This window comes from Brachypodium distachyon, chromosome 4 (genome assembly GCF_000005505.3).
Source record: "Brachypodium distachyon strain Bd21 chromosome 4, Brachypodium_distachyon_v3.0, whole genome shotgun sequence".
Classification (NCBI taxonomy): Eukaryota; Viridiplantae; Streptophyta; class Magnoliopsida; order Poales; family Poaceae; genus Brachypodium; species Brachypodium distachyon.
The window spans coordinates 4,825,907-4,837,775 of record NC_016134.3 but is presented as its reverse complement, the minus strand read 5'-3'; the positions used below and the strand labels follow the sequence as shown (position 1 = coordinate 4,837,775).

At 41.9% G+C, this 11,869-nt stretch overlaps 1 protein-coding gene across 2 annotated transcripts; it reads left to right on the top strand.

The window, feature by feature from the left end:
- Positions 1-2,582: 2,582 nt before the first annotated feature.
- Positions 2,583-5,128, top strand: LOC106866785. 2 transcript variants are annotated; one of them, XM_024462878.1, is made up of 5 exons: positions 2,583-2,904; positions 3,628-3,924; positions 3,994-4,056; positions 4,180-4,236; positions 4,806-5,128. In XM_024462878.1, exons 1-5 carry the CDS (start codon positions 2,821-2,823, stop codon positions 4,905-4,907), a joined length of 603 nt encoding a protein of 200 aa, XP_024318646.1. In that variant the 5' UTR covers positions 2,583-2,820; the 3' UTR covers positions 4,908-5,128. The 2 variants fall into 2 exon arrangements, with proteins under 2 accessions (XP_024318646.1, XP_024318645.1); XM_024462877.1 differs by having other exon boundaries at positions 2,583-3,924.
- The last annotated feature ends 6,741 nt before the right edge of the window (positions 5,129-11,869 follow it).

Genomic DNA, 11,869 nt, shown 5'->3' with positions numbered 1-11,869 from the left:
GCTATGCATCGTGGCATCCGACGTGAAAAATTCTAAGGAAAAAAATACACCACATGGAGTAAAAAACAGTCAAAACCGCCCAAAACCGAGAGAGGGACTAAAACTATTTGGTTTTGCCATTTCAGGGATTAAATTTATACGATTTTGAGTTGAGGTACCATTTCTAGACTTTGATGCTAATTGAAGGACCAAAAATATACTTCTCTCCACATATTATTATTGAGTCTCTAGTCTCGACGCTGATTTTTTTTTTTGAAAATGAAAGTTTTATGGATCTCAACGCTAGCTATACAACCATTAGAGTAGTGACATCATTGAAACAAAAGTAATTAAAACAACCACCCAACCATGTTAGGTTCTTCAGATCGTTCCAAAGGTTCGGCAACGGAAACTGTGGCTCCAGGACACTGGTCATTAGGAGCACGTGCATGAAGACTTCCTCGTTGTCATCGACAAGATCATCGGCTTGTTCAGGCGGCGGTAATAGTCATCCAATGGTGCAGTGATCTTGATGTAATTTTTATTATCTTTTGAGATGTTGTACTTATGGTGAACCTTTATACTAACAGATTTGTGTCCGTTTCGACCATTTCACAAAGATTTTTTTTTCTAAAAGATCCAATCAACCCACCACAGAATTAAAGCAAAGGATTAGGGTTTAGAATTTGCATGCGAGAAGAAATATTTCATTAATTATAACATCATATCTGCGTAGCCACATCGACAAGCAAAGTGATGTGCGATGCTCCCACAAATATTAGCGCTCTCATCTTTTGGTGCCTCGCAATTAACCACTTTCCAAACATGTTGGTACTGCTAGACGGTAAAGATTAGATGCAACCTTAGATGACAAACTATACAAAACGGGAGAAATGACAATCAAAGAACAAATAACTAAGAAATATTGTTTACTACCTGCCGATTCCTTTTCAAAAGATGGTCCTTGAGAAAATGATACATTTGCCATAAGTCCATATTACAACCCTAAACACCGTTTAAATTACCCCTCTAAACTCTAATACTGGTTAGAACACAACCTCGAACTATTCGTCCCGTCTAAATTACCCCCTAAACTCCAATACGAGCTAGAACACAACCTCGAACCATTCATACTGTTTAAATTACCCCCCTCACCCAGTCGAAAGATGTCTTTTGTATACGTGATAAATTTTGACCGAGTCAACTTACATGTTCCAGTCCAGAAAATTCTAAAAAAATGCAGAAAATAAAAAAATTATGTTCTTATTAGCCTTTCAGCTTCATTGGGCAAACGGTTGGTAGAAAATTGGCATATTTTGTTTGAGGCCCAAATTTTGAATTCAAAAATAAAGATTCGCAGAATTTTTTGAAAAAGTTACAGAAAATCATAAATATTATCAGTAACCTACTGTTACAATTTTAGCGCATTTTGACTAAGGATTGATGAGAAAATGTGGCAGTCGATCAACTCGACAAACCTGCCATGTGTGCGAAAAACCATCTCTTGCCTACTTGTGTGGGGTAATTTGAACGGTATGAATAGTTGGAGGTAGTGGCGTAGCCAGCTAATTAAAATTTCCAGGATGGTCTAGTAGTAAAAATATTCAAAAAAATTCACTTATTTTGATCTTTTAATATTTTTATCTATGTCATATAGATGATTGGTAAATCTCAGTTAGTTAAGAGTTGTAAGTTGGTTGGAGGTTGGAGGTTGTGTTGGCGGTATTGGAGCCCGGGTGGTAATTTAAACTCCGTGGTTAGTTAAGAGTTGTAATATGGACTTATCTCCAGAACTCTCTGCCATACGCTAAAAAAAACATCAGCAAAACCCGCAGCAAGCAACTGTAGATGATAGAAGATCTGCTTCATGATTTGTGTTTTTAGGGAGCTAATATCGTGTTGCCGAAAAGCAGTTAAGAAGTTGTGCTCCAGCTCGGTCAAATGCATAAGCTACCTACTCCTTCCTTGCCAATTTAAATGTCGCCTTAGAAAAAACTCTAATATACTCGAGTTAGTAACTTAGAGTAGTAATATGTGCATGTTACTATGCCAAACCTCCCGGTGCCGCGATTTACACCCAGGGTACTGTCCACGCACGTGTCCACGCAAGTTTTAATCCTCTGGCACCTAGTAATTAGCAATCTCTCTCTCCTCACATCCCTCCCGTTTTCCTCTCTCTTTCTCTCTCGCATTCCTCTGATCTCCTGATCTCCGCGCCGCCACCGCCTCCAGGCGCAAGGCCTCCGCTGCCGTGCAGGACGCGGTCTCAGGAACCTCTGCCGCCGCCGCCGCCGCGTGCCGCTGTCTCTGGATCCTCCTTAGCCGCTGCTCCGCGCCGCCGGCGGCGGCACAATAGCGCTACCGCCCGCCGGCCCGCCGGCCCTGCGCCATGAGGTTCCGCAAGATCCAGTCAAGGCGCCAGACCTCCGCCGCCGACCAGCGCCACCCCCGTGCGCCGCCGTCTCGGCCTCCGCCGGCCCCCCTCCCCCTTCGCGGTCTCGGCGTCCGCCTCCGCCCCCGCGCGACCCCGTCTCTGCCTCCGCCCCCGTCCTCGCGCGGCGCCGTCTCGGTCTCCTCCGCCACCGCAGCCGGCCGTAAGCTGGGCCACCCCTTATCTCCTAGATTTCTTCGGCCCCATCCCCATCGCACGGATCGTGTTTGTGATTTGATTTTGCTATTTCCATAGTACCTTGATCTATTTCCATTAATTAGCTCTACTAGGAATCTAATTTTTCCCGACAGGGAATATAAATAGCCGACAGGTTTCAGTGAACCGTCGGCCTTTTCACCCATAGCAGACTGTCTATTAAATCCCCTGCAGCTGAAGTCATCCACTCAACTATGAGTCCTAAATACCGACGGTTTTCTGCAATTCCCGACGGGCAACAAAATGCACACATTTATAAGATGTGTTACCCGACTGTGGTGAGTATTAGCTGACAGTGGAAGAGTAGCACTCCGTTATTTGACTAAATAGCCGACGGTTGAAGGTGACACACTCGGCTATTTAGCTAGATAACCGACAGTTAGGGTGGAACACTTGGTTATTTGTCTAGTTAACCGACGGGTTCACCAACCACTAGGGCATTTGATTTTATAGCTGACAGTGGAAGAGTAGCACTCGGTTATTGGACTACATAGTCGACAGTTGAGGGTGACACACTCAGCTATTTGTCTAGATAACCGACAGTTAGGGTGGAACACTCGGTTATTTCTCTAGTTAACCGACGGGTTCACCAACCACTAGGGCATTTGACTTCATAGCTGACAGTGAAAGAGTAGCACTCGGTTATTGGACTACGTAGCCAACGGTTGAAGGTGACACACTCGGCTATTTAGCTACATAACCGACAGTTAGGGTGGAACACTTGGTTATTTGGTTCATGAGTCCTGACTATTGCAATATTTAGTTTGCATGTTCGTTGGGAGAAAATCATAGAGAATCTAGAAGCACTCTTTCTTTTGCGACTCGCCATACTTATTTTTATCCATTAATTTAGTTATATGGTAAATTATGCTATGCCAATTCCATTTATCATTACTGTTTTTCCAATTAATCATGTTACTAACATAACAATGTTCTCTGGTATTAAAAAAAACACAGCTATGTTCAATACACTAACTTACAGAATATTTTCCTTTGGAAAGGAACGATTTGAGACTGGAATGGAAAATACTTACAGGGAAAATTGGCAAGAGGAGCATCCAAAATTGGATGGATCCATCATTTATGAAACAACAGTAAAAATGCCACATGGCAGGCTTGGAATTGCCAATGAGGCATTTAACAAAATCGACAAATCTATTATTAAGTCAACAAGTATCAAGGTACCACGGCCTGTAGAATGTGGTACCAATGAGCTTGAGTGGCGCCGTCTGGAGAATGAAAATCGTCATCAGCGGCAGGACAACAAGAAGATGCGATGCATGGAACATGTTCTACGGGTAAATTCATTACATTTTCAAATCTGAGCATGGAACAATGGAATTGTGCTTATGTGTTCATGTTTATAGAATCTTGGGTCAGACCGAGGACTGGACTTTGATGGCTTAATGGAGGAAGCAGAACATGAATATGTAAGTTTAGCACATAATCAACCGTCGGCGACACACTATTGATGAGTTTGAATGGAGAAATTTTAATTATGAAGTAATTTCAGTTGTTCTGTTGTTGACTATTCCTTTTGTGCTTGTGTACAGGACAATTCAGATCCAGAATATTTGTATAGAGATGATAATGATGATGGAACTGAACCGGTAAGAGTAGTTGAACACTGTTTTAGATATTTAGAGTAATATAAAAGTCCCAGAAGGCAACTAAGTAATCCAGCAACTTCACAGAAGTGAGAAAAAAGTGCATTTCTTTTAGAAATTAATTAACTGTACGTGTGTTTCAGTGTTAAAAGGAAAGCTTCCTTTGCAAAAGTTGTTGTACTACAACTTTAGCACTATAGCTACTAAGACATGCATGTCCACTCCAGTCCACACATACAGAGAAATAAAAGAGAGATGCATGCAGTAGATTTAATTTGCATTGCTAGAGATAACAAGCTAGTAAAAGTGATATTTACAACTTAGTCGATCTGGTGCACCAAGGACCTTTTGAATGGTTACATGCATGAATATTTGCTCTGTACAGTTATTTTCTCAGCCTTCAAGTACGAAAAAACAGAGCTGGGCACACCATAATGTGACTCTCTCTCTCTCTCTCAAATGTGCAAACAACAAATTTCTCATCACTATATATCATGTATATCTTCTATATTTCCAGACATGGTATTACCATGAATATTTTATTTCTTACAACTGGTATTTACATTTCTTAGGGCACTGGAAGCAGAAATGGAGGTGGTGGTGAGGATGGCACTGGAGGCGGGGCTGATGATGGAGATTTCTTAGACTTCTTGGACGAAGATGGCGCAAACTGATCTTATCACGGTCCATCTTGCAAAGGGATCGATGTTTCAAGCTCTTCAGGATGAACTGTTGTTTAATCAGCTACCTTATCACATTTCCACATTGTCAAGACAGACGATTGAAGATTCTATGTAGTTTTTCATGATGGAACCAACTCTCATTAGACTTGTGAGACATATGTACTTCGGTTATTTGGGCTTCAATTATATCTTTTGCTCAATTTGAAATGTGACTAGAAGTGAGCCTATTTGTACACTACGCCTCTAGGATGCATGTATTATAATGTCATGAAATTTAATCGTTGATGGTAGTTTCTTAGCTCTCAGTTATCCATAAACCAACAGGGATAAAACTCTCAGTTATAATTAACACCGACAGGAGTGCAAACCTCTCGGTTATAACTTAGACCGATGGCAGTACATACCTCTCGGTAATAACATAAACCAACGCAGTACATACCTCTCGGGAATAACATAAATCGACGGTAGTACAAACCTCTCGATAATAACATAAACCGACGGTACGACAAACCTCTCGGGTATTACCTAGACCGACGTTAGAATAAACCACTCGGTTATACTTAATGCCGACGGTATTAGAATATACTCAGATATAACATAAACCGATGGTGCACATACACTGTCGGCTATACACATGCCCTACCGTACACTCGGGTATTTATGATAACTCTCGGCTATTGCAATGACCGACAGTGCCCACTCGGCGTGGACAAGAGCATTGTTGTTTTGGTTTTGGATCCGGCGGTGTTTCTTTGAATAAGGAGTACATATTCTTTGTTTGATGGATTTTAATGTGAATTTTAGTGATGTACATCAAATTGAGAAGGTACTTGTCGTGCATTTATTTTTGCATGGATTGATTTTTGTGTATGTATTGACAATGGCTGATTTATGTAATTGAAACGACGAGGTACAAGGTACTAACATGATGTACTAACTTTAATTACCATGATAGTGATGTACTTATTTTGATGTGTCTTTGTGTACATTTAACATGTACCGTATTTTTGAATTAAACAATGGCTGATTTTTACTATCATACACGACAATACATTTAGTAGAATTTTTACTAAAAAAATGTTTATGTACCATCGTCTAGTGTACGTGTACATGTACCTGTCGTACTGTAATACGTACCAACTAGTCAAATTAATACAAAAGATATAGGTGGCCCTCTAAAATTATTGTACAAAAGAAACATATATATTAGAGAAAAAAATGCTTGGTCTTTACGTGAGACCGTGAGTGACTAACACAAAAGAGAGAGAAGAAAGATAAAAAATTGACTGACGCAAAGGAGAGAGAAGAAAGAAAAAGGTAAATGCAAAAATGTGTGACCTGACACAAGCAGTGCCTTTCCTGTTAATTAACTCTCTCTAATATAACACAGAGTAAATTAATTTGGTGGCCCCGGGTAAACGAGTGGCTATGAAGCTAGGGGTAGATCACGTTAGCGTTACCGCCTCCGCTTTAATGTTACTACTCTAAGTTACTCACCACTATGACCAGCCTTAGTATATGCCCAGTGTGTGCCTGCCTATCTGCCCCTAACACGTTAAAGAGCACATCATAGCTAACTAGCTAGAGCCCAGCATTTTTCCACACGTGATTGACTACTAGAAATCTAAGATAAGCCGGCGGTTGTATTAAATGGCCGACAGACCGTCGGTAATTATAATGATAGCCGACAGTTGTTTGCATAGTCGACCGTTCGATGGAACCACTCGGCTATTGATTGCTATAGCCGACGGTTTTAGTCATACCCGAGAGTTTATCTATGCCCGTCGGCTATTCTACCTGACTGGTCGACGGTTTTTGAACTACGGTCGGTTATCATATTAAATGGCCGACGGTTGTAGTCATACCCGAGAGTTTCTTTGTGCCCGTCGGCTATTCTACCTGAATGGCCAACAGAATTGTAATTTTCCAACATCTTATTGGGGACATGCGGTTTTACATGTCGCGGAATTAATACAAATTCGTCCAACTGCATACCATACGGCCTCCCCGTTGCAGTTAGTACGTGGAAATCAACCAAATATTTCCCATCTGTGACAATTCGGTTGCGCTGTATACGTACCAATATCACCACCGCAGCGTACATCAATGGTCCCCCATAGAAAACTGGGGATATATGTAGGCTACAATTCACCGTCAATTATAAAGTACCTAGAGCCTCTAACAGGAGACTTATTCACGGCCCCATACGCTGATAGTATTTTTGATGAGGGCAATTTTCCAGCATTAGCGGGAGATAAGAATCACAATGAATGCCGGGAAATAGATTGGAATGTCAAAGGCATTCATTCCCTTGATCCACGTACAAATGAATATGAATCTGAAGTTCAGAGAATTATCAATTTGCAGCTTATTGCAAATAATCTGCCTGATGCATTTACTGACTATAAAGGTGTCACTAAATCATATGTTCCCGCAATGAATGTGCCAGAAAGAGTGGAGAAAATTAATAAAACCACTCAACCACCCAAGAAGGGTAGGACTCTGGACACAAAAGACAAAACTTCACAGAAGCATCCGCGGAAAACAAGGAATTCTCCAATAGTAAATGCAATTCAACCACGACTTGATGCTCAACCTACTGTTGAGAGACACCAAATGGATGTTCAACATTCAGAGCCCAGCACATATGAGCACGGAAAAATAAACGCTGGGACACCGAAACACATTGACTCAATTAGTATGGGAAATCATAACGAGTCAGAAGATATTAATAAAATTTCCACAAATTATATTGATTCAGGAGAATCATACAATAGAAAGACTACAATAGTTGACATTTATTTTTCACCCAAACTTGCGAAAAGCCTTGAATTGGATCCAGAACCTAAGTCCATGGCAGAGTGCTTAAGCGCTCCGACTGGTCCAAATGGAAGGCTGCAATTGATGATGAATTGCGCTCGCTCACAAAAAGAGGTGTATTTACTTCAGTAATACCTACTCCTCAAAATGTTTTCCCAGTGGGATCAAAATGGGTTTTCGTTCGTAAAAGAAATGAAAACAATGAGGTGGTGAGATACAAAGCGAGGCTTGTTGCACAAGGTTTTACGCAGAGACCTGACATCGATTATGATGACACCTACTCTCCTGTTGCAACTTGAGCATATTCCCTCTAGAATACTAGTACACCAGTCAGCTTATATCCAAAAGTTACTTGAAAAATTCAATATGGATAAATCATATCCTTCAAAAACACCTATGGTCGTTCGATCTCTTGATAGAGAAAAAGACCCATTCAGACCTAAAGGCGATGATGAAGAGATATTGGGACCTGAATTTCCATATCTCAGTGCTATTGGTGCACTCATGTACTTAGCAAATTGCACTAGACCCGATATATCATTTGTGGTCAATCTACTAGCGGCCGCGTCTGTTCGGGAGATTTGCACACGAGGACGTCCGGCGGTTTGCACGTAGGCAACCGTCCGATGCTAATTACAAGATAATGGTTAAACTAATTAATTTCGAACATACGAACGAAAAAAATTCAGGCGGGGGGAGGTGCCCCCCCCCCCCCCCCCCCCTCCCGACTTACATGTAGCTTTGCTGGCCCGTGCTTACTTGTATTATACTAGATGGATAATCGCGCTTCGCAGCGAGACACTTCTGATACATGAGTGTAGACCGTTTCTTTGGTTGCTATCTCCTATTCTCTTGGTAATAGGGTCATTCAAGAAATATGAACTGAAGGATTTTTCTCGAACAACACACTAAAGCTAGTATTAGTTATATTCAACCTCATTAAAGGGCACAAGATTTCTTTGGTAACTTTTGTTCCACAAATCTTAAAACTGGAGTATTAGATTAAACAGCTTTAGTTTTTGGTCTAAATGACCACTCCCAGGTCCGGGACAACTGAAGAAGAGGCTGTAAGGTAGCAAATCCAAAATGTATTCACATGAGCATCTGACAAATATGACGGGTTCATTTCAGACTAATCTGTGCCACCAAACCGAGGTAATTATCTAGCAGAGCCGACTCTATGAACGTCCTAGTCCGACAACACACAACACTAAAACGGGAATTCATCAAATGTTGATAATTTAGTCCTATCAAGTTTTCGCGTCAACACTGCCGTTGACAGACATGCTGCACTAACTTGCATATATTTCCTGCAGAACATCCATAAGTAGAAGGCAACCATTGCGAAGATTAGTAAAGAAATATCAGGACAAAAGAGACTGCAGTCCAAATGCCTCTTCAATTAAAGCATATCATGCAAGTACTGATGGTCCTGAATATATCTATGCTGCTGTGGGAGAAGAAGAGGACGATGAAAGAGTACCGGGAGGGAGGTGGCTGAGGGACGCGGCGGAGGAGGAGGCCACGAGATGGAGGCAAGAGGCTTCTGGAACACACCCGAACGGCCGAACCCAACGACAAACAAAAGAAAAAGCCCACCAGGCAACAAACTTGACGGCCCATAGAAACCACAGCCCAGACGCGGAAACAAAAAAGATATCGAACGACATGGCAGCTTCAAGCAACGGGGGATTTCTCCGCCCTTTAGTAGAGAGAAAGATGTTGCATCCATGTCTGTCTCATCATACTATATATTTTATCCATGTATACGCAGCAGATTAGGGTACGTAGGTACTCCTTCCGTTTCATAAAGATTGACGTGGCTTTGAACTAGATCTAGTTCATGCTATTCCTGCATTCTGCCGCATCAATGCTACTCCCATTCTGCCGCAGGAGTAGCATTGATGCATGCATGTGTGACCAAAACACGTCTTGGTTCATCAGGTGCCGTCTGCTTCGCTAATGGCCGTCATCGGAAGAAGTGTATTTTTTCCCTAGAGCAAGACAAAAGGTACAATTGAGGGGACTGGGCTCATACGCGATTATATTACTAAATATTATAAAAGTTTGTTTGGACTGCCCGTGGATAACGATTCCTCCTTAGATGAGGCGGAACGTTTTGACCTTCCGCGGGGTGAGTGCGGCTGAAAATGCAGCTTTGGTTGCTCTGTTCTCGGAAGAGGAGGTCCGAGCTGCAGTCTTTCAGATGGAACATAATAAGTCCCCTGGACCGAATGGCTTCCCTGCGGAATTTTTTCAGGTGTTCTGGGATGTCATCAAATCGGATTTGATGGCTTTGTTCCAAGCACTATCCCGTGGGGAGCTCCAGGTGTTGAAGTTCAATTTTGGTGAAATTATTTTGCTACACAAGGTTAAGGATGCAAGTCGGATTCAACAATTTCGGCCAATTTGCCTTCTTAATGTGGTGTTCAAGATTTTCACCAAAGTGGCTAATAACCGTTTCAACAGTGTTGCAAACATGGTCATCCGTCCATCCCAAACCGCTTTTATACAAGGTCGGAATATTTTGGATGGGGTGGTCATTCTTCATGAAACGATACACGAAATGCACCGTAAGAAATTGAGTGGGGTAATTCTCAAAATCGATTTTGAAAGGCGTATGACAAAGTTAAGTGGCTGTTCCTGTTGCAAACTCTGAGAATGAAAGGTTTTTCTTCGTAGTGGTGTAATTGGGTGGAGAGCTTCATCTCGGGTGGAAGTGTTGCAATAAAGGTCAACAAATGTCGTGGGTCACTTTTTCCAAACAAAGAAAGGACTTAGACAGGGGGATCCACTCTCTCTGGTTCTTTTCAATGTGGTTGCAGATATGTTATCGGTCCTCATTGGGCGGGCTCGCGCCGATGGTCAAATCAATGGTGTTGTGCCTCATCTTGTTGATGATGGCTTATCAATAATTCAGTATGACACTATCGTCTTTCTTTACCGAGACTTGCCAGTGAACTATAGTGAAACAGATAATAAAGCTTCTGTACCAACTTTACTACATATTGGTGGAAACGTAAACAAAGATATAAACAACACACAGTACAGTACAATGATTAAGTACAGGGCGGCATGAGTACAAGCAGCACGCAAACATAGCAGCACACCAAGTCTCCAAGACTCGATAATCCAGAAAAAAGAAATCATCATCTCACGGTCCACCATTCTTCAGCTTGGCATCCTCTCATATCAATCTCTTCGAGCACGCTCTAGAGCTTGGGGTCTTCGTAGTCCTTGATGATCAATGAAGCTCCGGCATCCAGAAGCGACTACTCTGGGTTCTTGGTTAGCACGGCGACGACGGGCACTCCTGCGGCGACTAAGCCACACAAGTCAAGTTTTTATGAGATAGATGGTAAATTTTCATTGCCAGCATGAGAAAGACCAAACAGAGCACATAACATATACGTCATGAAACCCACTCGTCTGAGGCTCTGTTTGCAGAATATCAAAATGGAGAACTTTCCGTCAGACAAATTTGTTCCAGATTAAAAAAAAATATCAAGAACTTCCGACAATACACAAACAGAAATTATAAGAAGTGCTATTGATTAAGAAGCCGCGCTGAGATGAAAGAGAAAAGGGACTGAAGATTATCAGACATATGTAGTCCCAGTCTGGTTATTATTAACACATGCATATAATAGGCAAATTAAAGTAGAAAGATATAATAGAAATCTGAGTGACTGCCCCACAGACATGAAAAGGTGAGTTAATATCTGTTGCGAGCAACCAATTCATCCAATCAAACTGAATTTGCCAACACAAATCTCGTGGTGAGCAGTGTGATGTCAATATCAGTTGTTGACAGAAATGCAATAGAAAAGAGAAAGGTACAACCGTTTCAAATAAAGCTATCAAGTCATGAGCTTCTAAAAACAGTATTTTATCATTCAGATGATGGTAATGTTAAGCAGTAAACAGTAAAGAAATCTGAGTGACAGCCCGCGCCCACCGCCTCCGCCATTAGCTTGGGGGGGGGGGGGGGGGGATGGAGTCGGGTTAGGGTTACAATATCGACCCATATGGCCCGGTCGGTCTGTGCCACGCTGGAGGACACGGTGGCCCGACATGTGAGCCTAAACGGTCAGAAACATGTTTATTCGCTAGCGACGGTGGGGTAAACTGAA

Excerpts from the sequence above, each read along its gene's own strand:
- LOC106866785 (XM_024462877.1), top strand. The coding sequence starts at position 3,484 with ATGGTAAATTATGCTATGCCAATTCCATTTATCATTACTGTTTTTCCA. Across the intron at positions 3,925-3,993 it reads GCATGGAACATGTTCTACGG|AATCTTGGGTCAGACCGAGG; the intron begins GTAAATTCATTA and ends TCATGTTTATAG. Across the intron at positions 4,237-4,805 it reads ATGATGATGGAACTGAACCG|GGCACTGGAAGCAGAAATGG; the intron begins GTAAGAGTAGTT and ends TACATTTCTTAG.